The sequence below is a fragment of the Piliocolobus tephrosceles genome, chromosome 1 (genome assembly GCF_002776525.5).
Source record: "Piliocolobus tephrosceles isolate RC106 chromosome 1, ASM277652v3, whole genome shotgun sequence".
In the NCBI taxonomy this organism is placed as follows: domain Eukaryota; kingdom Metazoa; phylum Chordata; class Mammalia; order Primates; family Cercopithecidae; genus Piliocolobus; species Piliocolobus tephrosceles.
In genome coordinates, this window is record NC_045434.1 from 36443745 (window position 1) to 36461125 (window position 17381).

The 17381-nt window shown below is 38.6% G+C and overlaps 1 protein-coding gene across 2 annotated transcripts in view; it reads left to right on the forward strand.

Annotated features, from left to right (window-relative positions):
* TOR1AIP1 (torsin 1A interacting protein 1) overlaps positions 1-17381 on the forward strand; it is a 40670-nt gene that overhangs the window by 3752 nt on the left and 19537 nt on the right. Inside the window, exons 3-5 of one of the 2 annotated variants that reach the window (XM_023194278.3) lie at positions 5919-5978; positions 7182-7226; positions 16250-16291. In XM_023194278.3, coding sequence (XP_023050046.1) covers positions 5919-5978; positions 7182-7226; positions 16250-16291 — 147 coding nt within the window. The remainder of the gene's footprint in view (positions 1-5918; positions 5979-7181; positions 7227-16249; positions 16292-17381) is intronic. The other variant, XM_023194279.3, reaches the window with a different exon arrangement.

The following is a 17381-nucleotide window of genomic DNA, read 5'->3' on the forward strand; positions in this document are numbered from 1 at the left end:
TCAATTCCCACCCATGAGTGAGAGCATGTGGTGTTTGGTTTTCTGTCCTTGAGATAGTTTGCTGAAAATGATGGTTTCCAGCTTCATCCATGTCCCTACAAAGGACATGAATTCATCCTTTTTTATGGCTGCATAGTATTCCATAGTGTATGTGCCACATTTTCTTAATCCAGTCTATCATTGATGGACATTTGGGTTGGTTCCAAGTTTTTGCTATTGTGAAAAGTGCCACATAAACATACATGTGCATATGTCTTTATAGCAGCATGATTTATAATTCTTTGGGTATATCCCCAGTAATGGGATGGCTGGGTCAAATGGTATTTCTAGTTCTAGATCCTTGAGGAATCGCCACACTGTCTTCCACAATCGTTGAACTAGTTTACAGTCCCACCAACAGTGTAAAAGTGTTCCTATTTTTCCACATCCTCTCCGGCACCTGTTGTTTCCTGACTTTTTAATGATAAGCCATTCTAACTGGTGTGAGATGGTATCTCATTATGGTTTTGATTTGCATCTCTCTGATGGCCAGTGATGACGAGCATTTTTTCATATGTCTGTTGGCTGCATAAATGTCTTCTTTTGAGAAATGTCTGTTCGTATCCTTTGCCCACTTTTTGATGGGGTTGTTTGATTTTTTCTTGTAAATTTGTTTCAGTTCTTTGTAGATTCTGGATATTAGCACTTTGTCAGATGGGTGGATTGCAAAAATTTTCTCCCATTCTGTAGGTTGTCTGTTCACTCTGATGGTGGTTTCTTTTGCTGTGCAGAAGCTCTTTAATTAGATCCCCTTTGTCAATTTTGGCTTTTGTTGCCATTGCTTTTGGTTTTAGATATGAAGTCCTTGCCCGTGCCCGTGTCCTAAATGGTATTGCCTAGGTTTTCTTCTAGGGTTTTTATGGTTTTAGGTCTAACATTTAAGTCTTAAATCCATCTTTTTTTTTTTTTTTTTTTGAGATGGAGTCTCGCTCTGACGCCCAGGCTGGAGTGCAGTGGCCTGATCTCAGCTCACTGCAAGCTCCACCTCCCGGGTGTACGCCATTCTCCTGCCTCAGCCTCCGGAGTAGCTGGGACTACAGGCGCCCGCCACCTCGCCCGGCTAGTTTTTTTTTTTGTATTTTTAGTAGAGACGGGGTTTCACCGTGTTAGCCAGGATGGTCTCGATCTCCTGACCTCGTGATCCGCCCGTCTCGGCCTCCCAAAGTGCTGGGATTACAGGCTTGAGCCACCGCGCCCGGCTTAAATCCATCTTGAATCAATTTTTGTATAAGGTGTAAGGAAGAGATCCAGTTTCAGATTTCTACATATGACTAGCCAGTTTTCCCAGCACCATTCATTAAATAGGGAATCCTTTCTCCATTTCTTGTTTTTGTCAGGTTTGTCAAAGATCAGATGGTTGTAGATGTGTGGTATTAAAATGGATTAAGTTTCCTTCATGGTAAAATCTGGACACAATGTGATCAGTCTTTTCAGTTTAACACTGTGGTTTATCAAATCTAAGATGCCATCAACTATAAGAAACACCATCATTGTTTTATGTACCATCTAGCAGGGGAAAATGCTGCCAAGTTTTTGGTAATTTTTAGTAATATGCCATAATTATATGATGCATCCCAATTTCAAAGATGTTAAAGTGTTTTTAAAAATTGTCTTAGAATCAATGTAACATGGAAGTAGGCACAGTAGAAACAGTTTTAAAAGCTGTTTAATATATTTTAAAAAGCTGGAGAAAGGATCAAGTCCTGTTAAGTTATGAATGCTTTGGGTTTTAGTTCCATTTAACTTTCAATTTGTTTTTTTTGATATTAGGAAAGCTTCAGAATAATAAATGATCATAGCTATTAAAATTGATAATCCTTGGTTTTTAGTACCCAGATCCTGACTTATTTATCTGTTTCTAATAAGATTATGCTGTATAATGTGAACTACTCTATTCTAAACTTAGAATAAGTATGTCTGGTTCAAGTTCAGTTTCAAATAAAAACACCTTTATGCTAATTTTGTTTTTCTTTTTTCTTTTTTGAGACAAAGTCTCGCTCTTTTGCTCAGGCTGGAGTGCAGTGGTACCATCTCCGCTCACTGCAACCTTCACCTCCCAGGTTCAAACGATTCTCCTGCCTTAGCCTCCCGAGTAGCTGGGATTACAGGCGCCTGCTGCCACACCTGGCTAATTTTTGTATTTTTAGTAGACATAGGGTGATTTCATCATGTTGGCCAGGCTGGTCTCAAACTGCTGACCTTAGGTGATCCACCCACCATGGCCTCCCAAAGTGCTGGGATTACAGGCATGAGCTATCACACCTGGCCTATCCTATATTCCTTGAATAGTCTGTGTTACTGTGTTAAGATTATAAACTATCTTAGAAAAATGCTTTGAGTAATGACGCTATAATCAGATTTTCTGGGCCATTTTGGGAAGCCATAATTTTGAATTTATTTACGGTAGATTTTATTGTATACCTGGGAAAGCAAAAATGTCAAATTTTTAATCTAGAGTAATTTATTAAAATTATGGAGTTAAGTAAATTGGTATAATGAAGGCTACTGAGTGCTAGCCTCCAGACTGTTATAAGACATTATGTAATAGAATGTCTTGAATAGTCTTTTTGGCGTTTATGTTAGGCTTATATTTAAGGACTGCTAATGAGGTACACCATGACTGCATGAGGTTGTGGGAAGAGAATTGGACCTCGGTGAAGTTACTGACCCACCTTGAGCCTTAGGCCTTTATCTGTGTTATTTGCCCTGCATAACTCACAGGGCTTCTGAAGAAATAAGATAGTATATTTGAAATCACTTTGTATCCAGTAAAACATGCAAGTGAGGTTTTTTTTTTCTCATAGCACTTTACAAGAGATGTGAAATTCATACAGTTTTGCTTAAGTGTATCCTTCTTCTCAAGAAGCTTATGCTATAAATGGAAATTGAAAATGTTTACCAATGTAAGTGACAGATTAAATGGAATCTGTACATAGATTACCTGAACTGTATCAATAGCATACTGTGCATTCACTATTACTAGAAATAAGAGTATGTCTGTCTTTGAGAGGTTTGAGATACTCAGGGTTTTCTTCCTCTAAAAGGTGTTTTTTACCACATCTAATACTTGGCATATTCCCATCCCATGCCTCTTAATGAAAGGAGAGTTTAGGGATTAAATGCTTATAAAGTCTAAGAGAAATTATTTAGATGGAGTCACTCTTTGATGGAGGACTGCTTTAAGTACAAGTTTAAGGTAAAGATAAGCCCTTCTTCCTCATAGAATGATAGACATTCAGTTTAACTTTGATATTCAAAACAGTGCTATAATTGTATATAAGGCTACCAGTGTGGTCTGAGAGAAAATTATGCAAAGATGCCCTTAAGAATAAAGACCTAGGCCGGGTGCAGTGGCTCACACCTATAAGCCCAGCACTTTGGGAGGCCAAAGTGGGTGGATCATGAGGTCAGGAGTTTGGGACCAGCCTTGCCAATATGGCGAAAACCCTGTCTCTACGAAAAATACAAAAACTAGCCAGGTATGGTGGCGGGCACCTGTAATTCCAGCTACTCAGGAGGCTGAGGCAAGAGAATCGCTTGAACCTGGGAGGCGGAGGTTGCAGTGAACCAAGATCGTGCCACTGCACTCCAGCCTGGGTGATGGAGCCAGAGTCCGTCTTAAAAAAAAAAAAAAGAATAAAGACCTAAACCAAAGGACCACCTTATAAAAAAACATAGTAAAAATACATCATTTGGTCATCTTGTTATTGAAAAACTTGAAAAATGTTGATTAATTCAGAACAGGAATATAGTTTGAAATCTTCTCATTGTTTGAAATTCCATAATTGAGTTGTTTTCACTTAAAATAGCCGTTAGGTTGTTTAATCAATTCAGGTCATATATACCTATGTAACAGTTATTCTCCTATGGCCAGATTCATTCCTTTCTGGAAATTATGACACTAATTTTATAATCCAAAAATATATTAGGATAAATTTTATTTAATTTTCCAAAAGTTAAATGGGTATTTTTGTTTTACTAGTGTGGTTTCTAGCTGAATAATCATAAATAGTTGTTCTTAAATGCTTACTATTTTATCATGAACATTTGCTTCTCTAGCTACTGTAGTTAGAGCATTCATTCTCCAGATACTTATTGAGCACCTACTTTGTGCCAGTCTCCATGCTTTGATTTGAGGGTGCAGTGGTGAACAAAAGCAGTCAAGTGAGGGAGCCTCCTACCAAAGAAGGGTACTTAATATTTTATTCTCTCATACCTCTGTCTGGTACCCTGTGTCTTTCAAGTACTTTACGTGGGCTATGTATATAGTAGCATATACAGGAAATGCTTCTTAAATGAAAAGATGGGAACTGAAGTAGTGATTGATGTCTGTAGAGGAAATTTGATTAAACACAGCTTAGTAAAAGCAAACAAACCAAAAACAGATTTTGAGGTTTAGGTTTTAGTTCAACCTGAAAAGGCTAGAAGGACAGAGAAGAAAAAGAGAAAGGTAGTTGTAATATGTGGAGTAACAGGAACTAAAATTTGCCTTTATTATCACGTGTGCAGGGTTTTTGTTTTTGTTTTTGTTTTAAAGAGACAAAGTCTCACTGTCATCCAGGCTGGAGTGCAGTGCAGTTATACTGCAGCCACAAACTCCTGGACTGAAGCTATCATCCTCCTGCCTTCGCCTCCCAAATAGCTGGAATTACAGGCACACACCACTATGTCTGGTTAATTTTTTTATTTTATGTGGAGACAGGGTCTCAGTATGTTGCCTAGGCTGGAAAGTTCTAAATACTTGATATGTGAACTACTGAGATAGATATTTCATAGAATCTTAGAGCTGGAATATTTAAGGGGAACGTCAAAGTTCCAGAATGTGGTTTTTGCAACACAGAGCTAAGATATAAAGCTTTTTTATGCAGATGAATGAAACAAAACATAATATAATCCAAATTTTGGTAAGTATTTGGTTTTAGAATATGTTATGTGAGGTACTTGGAGAAAACATACCTTTATAGGTGGTTTTCTAGACTAAAATGAACATTTTAATAGGATCGGCTTTTCCACTAACCCTATGCTATGGAACTACAGAGGGTCTGAAATGAACCATGGCCCACATTAACATTTTTATTTAAAATTAACTTGCGGCCGGGCACAGTGGCTCAAGCCTGTAATCCCAGCACTTTGGGAGGCCGAGACGGGCGGATCACGAGGTCAGGAGATCGAGACCATCCTGGCTAACACTGTGAAACCCCGTCTCTACTAAAAATACAAAAAAAAAACTAGCCGGGCGAGGTGGCGGGTGCCTGTAGTCCCAGCTACTCGGGAGGCTGAGACAGGAGAATGGCGTAAACCTGGGAGGCGGAGCTTGCAGTGAGCTGAGATGCGGCCACTGCACTTCAGCTCGGGCGACAGAGCAAGACTCCATCTCAAAAAATAAAAAAAATAAAAATAATTAAATAAATAAAATTAACTTGCATTTCTTCAATACAAGGTTAAATAGTTAGAATGAGTGTATTAAGTCTCAGGATGTTAACCCTAAATTAAAATATTCCATAAATAATCCACAATGAAGGTCCATCACAAATGGAATAGGTAATTGAGTTGGTGCCATAATACAGATTTTTGATTCTTAATTGAGCAATTTAGAATATTTTTATTTAGTATTTCTTTCCTTTCTACAGCTACAGTTTGCTGAGAAAAATTGCAAATTTCTCCATCAAGACTATAAATTTTATGTGGCAGGAAACTTATCTCTAGTTCATTGTCATCACTAGTTCACAATAGTTGTCACTTAGAAAACTTGTCTCTACTCCTCTGGCATAAATAAAAGCTCTGTAAACCTTTGTTGAATAAATAAGAGATTATCATATAACAAAGCTAGTGTGTTTCACATTTTATATATTTTTAAATGTTTTCTCTTCCTGTATTAGCGGTGAGTGAAGATCTTGCAATCAGCTTATGTCGACCCCCTCTAAGATACCCACGATCTGGTAAGAGATTGTTTTGTCTGTTGGCTTACCTTTTCTGTAAATACAATTCTATTTTTAAATATGGTTGTACACGTATTCATATGATTCAGAACTCAAAAGTTACTATAAATGTACATTAAAAGGTCTCCCTGCCCCTCTGTTCTTCAGCCAGCCAGTCTCTCTTCATCGGAAGCAACCAATGTTGTCAGTTTATATTTTTTGGAGATTTACAGAAATGCATGGATAAAATTATCTTGTCCTTTTTGTAACACAAATTTTGGCTTTATAAACTCATTTCTGCCTTTTTTTTTTTTTTTTTTTTTAATTTGAGACAAGGTCTAACTCTTGTCATCCAGGCTGGAGTGCAGTGGCACAACTAGGGCTGACTACAGCCTCAACCTCTCCGGCTCAAGCAGTCCTCCTGCCTGAGCCCGCCAAGTAGTTGGGACTGTGCATGCACCACCTCGCCTGGCTAATTTTTGTATCTTACAAAAGATACAAAAGAGATGGGGTTTTGCCATGTTACCCAGGCTGGTCTCAAATGCCTGGGTAAGTGATCCACACACCTCAGCCTCCCAAAGCGCTGGGATTACAGGCATGAGCCATGGCACCTGGCTTGCTTTTCTGCACTTTCTTGTTGTTTATTTTTACTTAACATATATACCAGAGATATTTCTATATGCATATATAAAGAGCTTCCTTTTTTTAAGAGATTGTTTTTTATATATTCCTGTGATTCTTTCTGTTAACTATGATGATTTTAAACTATGGTCAGGGACTTGATTCTTCCAGTATACTGCTAACAGAAAATTCAAGATGGAGCTCTGTGGCACAGGACGACAAAATGCCCCTCCCTCAGTTATCTTTTTGACTAAAACGATTACAAGTATTGCCCTGAAATAGATTTCATGACTATGAAGAAAACTAGTAAAGTCGCTCCAAGCAGTCTACTTTTACTTCATTGTCATTGTTTTTTTGGCTCTTAAAGATGCTTTATCATGGGAACTAAAAAGGAAATGTATTTATCTTTACATTGGGTTTCTGTAGCTTCCCATTCTCTTTAACAAAGAATTATGTTGATTTATTTCGATAGATCGTTGACTATCCTATTAAGTATTCCAATGGTAAAGATCTACTAAGGCTTTGTTGATGAACCTGTGGTAAAGAACCATATGATGCATTTCCTTTTCAGCCCTAATCATTCTCTTGCTATGTCTCTTGCAGATTCGACCTACAAAACAAATGAAAATACTAAAATGAGTCAATTAGGTTCGTTTATCTCTATTTTTTTTTTTTTTTTTTTCTTTTTTTCCAGGCAGGGTCTCACTCTCACCCAGGCTGGAGTGCAGTGGCATGATCTGGGCTCACTGCAACCTCCTCCTCCCACTGTAGTCCCAGCTACTCTGGAGGCTTAACTGAGCCTCCCACCTCAGCCTTCGGAGTAGCTGGGACTACAGTCATGTGCCACCATGCCTGGCTAATTCCTGTATTTTTTATAGAGACAGGGTTTCACCATGTTGCCCAGGCTAGTCTTGAATTCCTGGGCTCTAGCAATCCACCCACTTTGGCCTCCCAAAGTGCTGGGATGATTGGCATGCACCACTGCACCCAACCCTATCTCTAATTCTTATAGGGCCTCTTCAAGGGTCTAGATTTATAGAATACAAGAGTATACATATCTAGTCATTGGCTTGAGAATACTAATTTATTATGTCAGCTTGTGGGGACATAGTCGCTATGACTAGGACCTCCCATAAATAGCCTTGGTTTTTGTTGTCTGTAGTTATACCTATATTACTGCTTAAATTCATATAAAAACATTTAATAAATCAATTTAGTCCGTGCTAGTCTTCATTAAATTCACACTATTAGGAAAAAGGAGATAGCAACTTACCAATTAAGGTTTTTCTCTTGATTTATTTTGTTTTTGTTTTTGTTTTTGTTTTTCTGAGACAGAGTCTTGCTCTGTCACCCAAGCTGTAGTGCAGTGGTGCGATCTTGGGTCACTGCAACCTCCACCTCCCAGGTTCAGGCAATTCTCCTGCCTTAGCCTCCCAAGTAGCTGGGATTACAGGTGCCCACCACCACGCCCGCCTACTTGTTTTATATTTTTAGTAGAGAGAGGGTTTCACCATGTTGGCCAGGCTGCTTTCAGACTCCAGGGTTTCACCATGTTGGCAAGGCTGGTTTCAAACTCCCTGACCTTGTGATCTACCCCACTTGGCTTCCCAAAGTGCTGGAATTATAGACGTGAGCCACCGCACCCAGTCCTTCCCTTGATTTTTATTTTTATTTTTTATTTTTATTTATTTATTTTTATTTTTTTGAGACAGGGTCTTGCTCTATCACCCAGGCTGGAGTGCAATGACGTGATCTTGGCCCACTGCAAGCTCCACTTCCTAGGTTCAAGTGATTCTCCTGCCTCAGCCTCTCAAGCATCTGGGATTACAGATGACCACCATGATACCCAGCTAATTTTTGTATATTTAGTAGAGATGGGGTTTCACCATGTTGGTCAGGCTGATCTCGAACTCCTGACCTCAAGCGATCCACCTGCCTTGGCCTCCCAAAGTTTAGAGATTACAGGCATGAGCCACAGCACGCAGCCCTTTCTTGATTTTCCGGGCGTGGTCGTGGGCGCCTGTAGTCCCAGCTACTCGGGAGGCTGAGGCAGGAGAATGGCGTAAACCCGGAAGACGGAGCTTGCAGTGAGCTGAGATCTGGCCACTGCACTCCAGGCTGGGCTACAGAGCCAGACTCCATCTCAAAAAAAAAAAAAAAAAAAAAAAAAACTAAAAAAAGAAAGTGAATTTGATACTTTGTTCATAGTAAGTTTAGTGCCCTCTGCTATAATATGTTTGTTGAACTGGTTTTAATTCATTTCAGTGTCTGTCTGGCTGTAGGACATGACATACCACGATTTCTGGTTTTAAATGAATCTACACTGAATGTCATTGGAATTCATTTTTTTTACATTTTAATTTTTTTGTAAATTTGAAGATGAGCCAAAAGGGAAACGCTTCATTTTTCTTTATAAATCATTGCACATTCTTCTAATTCATCTTTCACTTAAGTTCAGGCCACTTCTTTAGATACTTAAGAAAACTTTTTAGGCTGAGTGTAGTAGCTTACACGTGTAATCCCAGCACTTTGGGAGGCCAAGGCGGGTGGATCACCTGAGAGGTCAGGAGTTCAAGACCAGCCTGGCCAGCATGGCAAAACCCGTCTTTACTAAAAATACAAACTTAGCCAGGCGTGGTGGTGCTGTGCACCTGTAACCCCAGCTACTTAGGAGGCTAAGGCAGATGAATCACTTATACGCAGGAGGCAGAGGTTGCAGTGAGCCAAGATTGCGCCACTGCACTCCAGCCTGGGCAAAAAGAGTAATAAAACTCTGTCTCAAAAAAAAATAAAAAAAAAACTTTTTAAAAAAGATAACTTGGAGCTGAAATAACCTAACACTCTTTGCTAGATTTAAAAATCATTTTTATGAGCACCTTATAATAAAAACTTTGTTTTTTATTGTCTGAAATTGTCATATTATTTAAATTCATTTTTTTCTGTGATTGTAAACTTAAAAAAGAGATTTTCATTTTAAAGTAATTTTCTGTGGTTTAATACAAAGAATGAGGCTGGGCGCGGTGGCCCATGCCTATAATCCCAGCACTTTGGGAGGCCGAGGCAAGTGGATCACCTGAGGTCAGGAGTTTGAGACCATCCTGGCCAACATAGTGAAACCCTGTCTCTACTAAAAATACAAAAAATTAATCGGGCATGGTGGTGGGCGCCTGTAATCCCAACTGCTTGGAGGCTGAGGCAGGGAGAACTGCCTGAACTGGGAAGGTGGAGGTTGCAGTGAGCCGAAATTGTGCCATTGCACTCCAGCCTGGGCAATAGAGCGAGATTCGGTCTCAAAAAAAAAAAAAAAAAAAAAGAATGACATTCTTCAATTCCTTTATAGTAACGTTAGTACACCTTGGAGTATATGAAATAGCCATTCGTGGAGTTTAAATACCAGTGATATCACCAGACCATTCTTTGCTTTCTCTTCCTGCTGCCCCACTCTTGACTGTATTCTCAGAAGCATGATTGGCATCGAATAGTCTTTTTTTTTTTTTTTTTTTTTTTTTGAGACAGAGTCTCGCTCTGTCACCCAGGCTGGACTATAGTGGTGCAATCTCAGCTCACTGCAACCTCCACCTCCTAGGCTTAAGCGATTCTCCGGCTTCGGCCTCCCATGTAGCTGGGATTACAGACACATGACACTATGCCTGGCTAATTTTTGTATTTAGCAGAAACAGCATTTCACCATGCTTGCCAGGTTGGTCCTGAACTCCTGACCTCAAATGATACACCTTCCTTGGCCTCCCAAAGTGCTGGGATTACAGGCGTAAGCCACCATGCCCAGCAGATAGTCTTAAAACTCTCTGTACCAGGGGTCAGCAAGCTACAGCTTCTGGGTGAAATTGGCCTACAGTCTTTTTATTCAGCCCATGAACTAAGAAGGAATTTTTACACTCCTGAAAAAAATCATGTAACAGAGACCTTATGTGACTCACAAAGCTTAAAATATCTACTATTTAGTCCTTTATAAAAAAAAAAAGTTTGCTGACCCCTGATTTATAGTGATGGCAAGAATAAAGACGACAAATCACCCAAATGGTCGTTGGTTGTCAGAGTAAATTCAGAAGTTACATACTTGCCTGAACATATATTTATTACAACACTCCATACTAGGTTGTACCTAGAGCACAAGAAGAAAGGAAGCAAGTCAGGTGTGGTGGCTCACGTCTGTAATCCCAGCACTTTGGGAGGCTGAGGTGGATGGAATCTGAGGTCAGGAGTTCATGATGAGCCTGGCCAACATGGTGAAACCCCATCTCTACTAAAATTACAAAAATTAGTCAGTCGTGGTGGTGGGCACCTATAATCCCGCTACTCGGGAGGCTAAGGCAGGAGAATCACTTGAACCCAGGAGTTGGAGGTTGTAGTGAGCCGAGATCGTGCCATCACATGCCCTGGGCGACAAAAGCGAGACTCCATCTCAAAAAAAAAAAAAAAAACGAAGAAAGGAAACAATGACTCCTGTAATGACTCCTGTGTTCTATCCAGTATTCCTTTGAGAAAGCACAGTGGTCTTATTTATATTTTCATGTCTGTCCCCAGACAAAGCACAAAGCAAGCCAAGTTTATATTTTCTTGAGTGGCCTTTGCTCCGCACACCAAGTACCTCCCACAAATCTCTAGGAATAGCAAAATCTACAGGAGAAATGTAGATGCTTTGGCACCTGGGCTTTCAAAATAACTAGGGAATTTTGTAAGTTGTAAAAAGCTGGGTTATACCTAAGGTTTGAATTCCTTAAAAACTGTGGCCAAGTAAAAGAAAGTAGATAGTGGCACAATTAGTGCTTGGTTTTCACTAGAGGGGATGACTATTAAGTGATCTATCTTAAAACAAACATAAAGACCTGGGACTTCTGAAAGTAGCTTTTTCTAATTGGTTGAGGTTATTGGAAAATATAACACCTTCTTAAACAGCATGGTTTAATTATTACCATTTGTCTATATATTTGTTAAAGCCACAGCCTTTATGATTTTCTCAATAATGTTTTAATATTAAGGATTTTTTGCTCAAAATATGATTTTAATTCTCAAAGCTTCTATATAAACATTGGGAAGAGTAATACCTTTTTTAAAAAAGAATTTTTTTAAGGCCAGGCATGGTGGCTCATGCTTGTAATCCCAGCTCTTTGGGAGGGCCAGACAGGTGGATCACTTGAACCCAGGACGCAGAGGTTGCAGTGAGCTGTGATCGTGCCACTGCACTCCAGCCTAGGCAACAAAAAGAGACCTTGTCTCAAAAGTAAAAAGAGGCTGGGTGCAGTGGCTCACGCCTGTAATCCCAGCACTTTGGGAGGCTGAGGCAGGTGGATCACCTGAGGTCAGGAGTTCGAGACCAGCCTGGCCAACATGGCGAAACCTCGTCTCTACTAAAAATACAAAAATTAGCCAGGCATGGTGGCACACGCCTGTAGTCCCAGCTATTCAGGAGACTGAGGTAGGAAAATCACTTGAACCCTGGAGGCGGAGGTTGCAGTGAGCCGACATCGCACCACTGCACTCCAGCCTGGGTGACAGAGTGAGACTCTGTCCCAAAAACAAAAACAAAAACAAAAAACAAAATCTAATGCTTTAACTTTCTACATGTAGCAGCCAAGTTTAAAATAAAGGTAGCTGAATAACAAAAGAGGGAAATGAAATTAAAGCTTATGTAGTCATAGCTACTGATCATCAGATCACACTTAAATATTTATTTCCATTATTTGCAGCTTGGGTAAAAAGGGGAAAACAGGTAGAATGTTTAAAACCTTGCAGGTAATCTAATTATTGAGCACTAATTTTAGACTTTTTCTTAAGTTGCTAAGTAACATTAATCATAGTATGAGAAATACTAGCAAAAGTCTAGACTTAACAGACTTTATTCTGTAATCATAAAATATATTTTATTCATGGAACAAACATTTTTATTTTTTAATTTTTTTTCGAGACAGAGTCTCACTCTGTCACCCAGGCTGGATTGCAGTAGCGTGATCTCGGCTCACTGCAGCCTCCACCTCAAAGTGCTGGGATTACAAGGCATGAGCCACCATGCCTGGCCAAACATTTTAAAACACCTTCTTTATGTCAGTGACTGACCTAAATACTAGGCTCATAAATAGCCATTCTGTTTTTTTTTTTTTTTTCCTCTACCTCTTAGATGTACGTGAGGTAATGGCAAAGAAAAACAAGTTTACAAATCATTTTTTTTAAAGTGCTAAATAGTGATATAGGTCTGTGGGAGCCTAGACGAGAAGCACCCTACTCAGTGGAAGAGGTTGAGGCAACTTTATGAGTTGGAAATGACATTTGGATTGAATTTAGAGGGACGAATAGCAGGCAGGATGAGGACGGAGACTTGCAAATACTACAGTTTGCTTTATAATAGACATTATTTTACCTTTAGAGAGCATGCAATATGAGAAATTAAAGTCCTTTATATTACAGACTATACTCTTACACTAGCCATGATTCTTTATCTGAGACATTAAATAATTTTTAGAAGGACATTCTAAATCATATCAGGCTTGGGTTTCTTGAGCTTTGTTTACCAGAATGAAAGCCATGTTTTAAAACGTATCTGTAGCCAAGACAGTGGATAACCTGATTCAATAATGATTGTTCTTCAAATCTACAGGGATTATTATTATTTAAGATATCTAATTCATAGATATTATTGGATTATAAAACACGAAATAGTACTTTTTTTGGTTTTAGTGATGGGATCAAGATAGCATTGCATAACTAGTTATTCCTGTTTTGAATACTATTGATAAATACTTATTGTCAGGAACATAGAATCTAAAACACGATCTTTAGTCACTAGATTAAATCCAGAAGTCTGAAAAGTATTGAAAAATGGATAGAATCCATGATTTATTAGATACTTCAAATGGGGAGCTCCCTTATGTAAGCTGGCTAAAAAATAATTATTAAACCATCCATGCTAATTAGATAACACATGGATAAATAGAAAAAAGCAGACTGAATTTTAGGCAACTTGGTATATGGAGGATTAAATATTAAGTGAATTGGCTCTAGATAAATTGACCTGGAGCTTCAAATGTGGACAGAAATAAAACATATCTTCAAATGTATACAGATAAAACATGCCTATCAAATGAGAAAAGGAGGGATTACGGTACTATGTACTATACTGTTCTGATAGCTCAACAAATGGATGTAAATCTCCAACATATCCTTTCCATTATTATGGATTCTAAAATCCATTCAGCCATAGTTAAAGAGGTTTTGTCTACCATCTAATTTTTAAAGTAACTATGTAAAACATAACACTGAAATATAAATGGGACTTTAGTAAAGCCTACTGTATTACATGAATTACACTTAGAAGTTTGTTGGAACCTCTCATATTAGGAAAAGTTCAGCTGTCAGCCTTTTCTTTATTCATTTATTCAAAAAATTGGCCGAGCGCAGTGGCTCATGCCTGTAACGCCAGCACTTTGGGAGGCCGAGGCAGGCGGATTATTGAGCTCAAGAGTTCGAGACCAGCTGGGCAACATGGCAAACAAAACCCTGTCTCTACAAAAAGGACAAATATTAGCAGGATATGGTGACATGTGCCTGTAGTCACAGCTACTCGGGAGGCTGTTGTGGGAGGATGGCTTGAGCCTAGGAGGTAGGGGTTGCAGTGAGCCAAGATCACACCACTGCACTTCAGCCTGGACAACAGAACCAGACCATGTCTCAAAACAAACAAAAAATTATTGAGTGCTTATTATGTGCTATTATGAACAAGACTGATGAGGTGGTAGAATTGTAATAGACTGGAAGTCAGAAGAGCCTGTGGTCTTCTAGCTTTTTTTATTACTACATTAGTCCTATACCCTTAGACAAGTCACTTGATATCTATGAACCTTACTTATGAAAATCTTCCCTTATGATGAGATGGGAATCAGATAACATTTGTGAAGGGTTTTTTGAAAACCAAATAGCATCATGCAAATATTAAGGACTTAGCAGTTTAAGATAATAACAAAAATATGATTATTGATTAAGAAAGCATCTTGTATTTGCATGCTATGTGAATAGTTACATAAATGAATAAAGTAAAACTGCTGTACAAAAATACGAAGTACTATAGTAATTATGCACTTAGAGAATAAAACTCCAAAAAGAGAACAATACCTTTTTGTAGGAATGGAAATATTAGTTAAAAATTTTTGGCCAGCTGTGTAGCTCATGACTGTAATCCCAGCACTTTAAGAGACCAAAGTGCTGGGATTACAGGCTAGGAGATGGGAGGATTTCTTGAGGCCAGGAGTTTGAGACCAGCCTGGTCATCATGTGAAACCCCATCTCTTGTTTTAAATTAAAATTTTTTTTGACTTTTCCTTTTTCCCCCTCAAAAAAGAGAAAAAGAAAGGATGGTGTTCCTAAGGAACCTAGAGCAAAATAGTACCTAATACACCAGAGTCTAGCTCTTTAAGAGTAACATGGTGTTATCAGCAGTTTTCTCTGGGTTAGTTGTTTTTTTTAATTAAAAAATGCTGGCAAATATATTTCAGATACTGATTTGCACTTGCCACTGATAAGAGGAAGTATTTTCAGTGGAACTCAAAGCTTGACTAGTATTATACTAATCTAATTAAATGGATTTAAAAGAAATATTTTCAAATTCACCATATAATGTGTTGGCAGTTGCTTTCTATAATACTATTGTCCCTTTTAATAAGAAAATTGAGGTTAAAATCAGTAGAGCTAAAAACTGAAATTTTCTCAGTTTTGTTGAAGAAATCTAAATCACGCTGCTTCTCCACATATGAACCTTCAGTGATATTTTAACCGAATTGTGAAATACCTGCATTTGGGTACATCTCACTTTTTTTTTTTTTAATTTCACAATAGTCCATGTAAAAATACTATGTTCCAAGTTTATTTGATGTGTTTTGCTTATTTATTTTTGTTCAAATTCTCTGTTGCTCTGGAAAACAGTGATATACATGGACCTGCCGGAAGTAGAATTTTCTTTACGTTTCCTCCTCTTTGGATATACCAGTGCCCTAAAGAACTGGTTCATCAGTCCAGTTAGTGTAGTTGGTTTTTAAAGGGAGTATAGGGGATTTGGCAAATAAGAGAATGAGAATATAGTAAACCTATACACACTAGACTGTTTCTCAATGTAGAATTTAATGTGTTTTTTTGCATATGAAGGTTACATTTTAGAGTAAAAATAGACCTGTGACTGAAGGAAAATTAAACATTTCATTTCCTTTTTTGGTTTGTTTTGAGACAGAGTCTTGCTCTGTCGCCCAGGCTGGTGTATAGTGGCGCGATCTCGGCTCACTGCAACTCTGTTTCCCAGGTTCAAACTGTTCTCCTGCCTCAGCCTTCCGAGTAGCTGGCACGCACCACCACGCCTGGCTGATTTTTGTATTTTTAGTAGAGACAGGGTTTCACCATGTTGACCAGGCTGGTCTCAGACTCCTGACCTCAAGTGTTCCACCCACCTCGGCCTCCCAAAGTGCTGGGATTATAGGCATGAGCCACTACCCCCGGCCAATTCTTAGTGATTTAACAGGAAAAGAATGTATTTAACGTCCTTACGTTCATTTTCCTAAATGAGATGCTTTTATTCCTAAGCTTTAACTTTTTTTCCTAAGCTTTTGTTTATTGCTAAGCTTTAACTTTTGATGTTATATGTTTAATATTTGATGTATGCTTTTCTCTTCTAGAAGCCACCAGTGTCCAACAGAAGGTCAATTTCTCTGAAGAAGGTATTTTATTTGTAAATATCATACAATAAATATTTTCAGTCTTTTTCTTTATATTAGAAGCCATTCTGATAGATACTTAAGAAGTGAGAGCAGAGCCGGGGACTGTGGCACATGCCTGTAGTCCCAGCTACTCAGGATGCTGAGGCAGGAGGATCACTTGAGTCCAGGAGTTCTGGGCTGTCTGTAGTGTGCTTTGCCGACCGGGTGTCTGCACTAAGTTTGGGATCAATATGGTGGCCTCCCGGGAGCGGGGGACCACCGTGTTGCCTAAAGAGGGGTGAATCCATTCAGTTCAGAAACGGACCAGGTCAAAACTCCCGTGCTGATCAGTAGTGGGATTGTACCTGTGAATAGCCACTGCACTCCAGCCTGGGCAACGTAGTGAGACCCCATCTCTTAAAAAAGTGAGAACAGAAAATAAGGTATTTTTCTTCATGAAAAAAAAAAATCATGTTTATCTAAACTGTTAACTGGGCAGAAATAATAGGAAAGATAGAATGAGTGATGACAGCCTTACATTTTAATCATCTTTTGTCTATTTGGGTTCATTTTAAGCAAAGGTAATATTTGCTGTTATGGTATTAAAATAATCAGTTTTCCAAATTCTCATAATCAGTTTATGTTTGAAAAGTACAGGAGTAAAATTTAGTTTTTTTTGAAGCCCAGCATGATCTGAGGGTGGTCACCTGCATAATAGAATGTTTGTGTGCAGGTGTGTGTACACTACCCCTCCACCACCAACACACACACACAAACACACATCTGAATTTAACTACACACTAATTATATGTAGTTTTCCTCCCCATAAACTTTTTCCACTGTTTAATGCTCATCCGTTCATTTTTGACTCCACATTAAAGGCTTAGAATATAGTTTTTTAGATATTACTGTGAATATTTGTTTAGGAAAGTATTATGTGCCCCAGAGAACACAAACTGAGCCAAATTTTAGTTCATTTGGAACTTTGGGATTCAAAATAAGAAGCATGATAAACAAATAGCAGATCTGTATCTGATAACCTAAAAGCCTTCTCTTAATGTTAAATTACTTGCTTGGTTTTTTTAAAATTCAGATCTTTTGAGCATTAAAA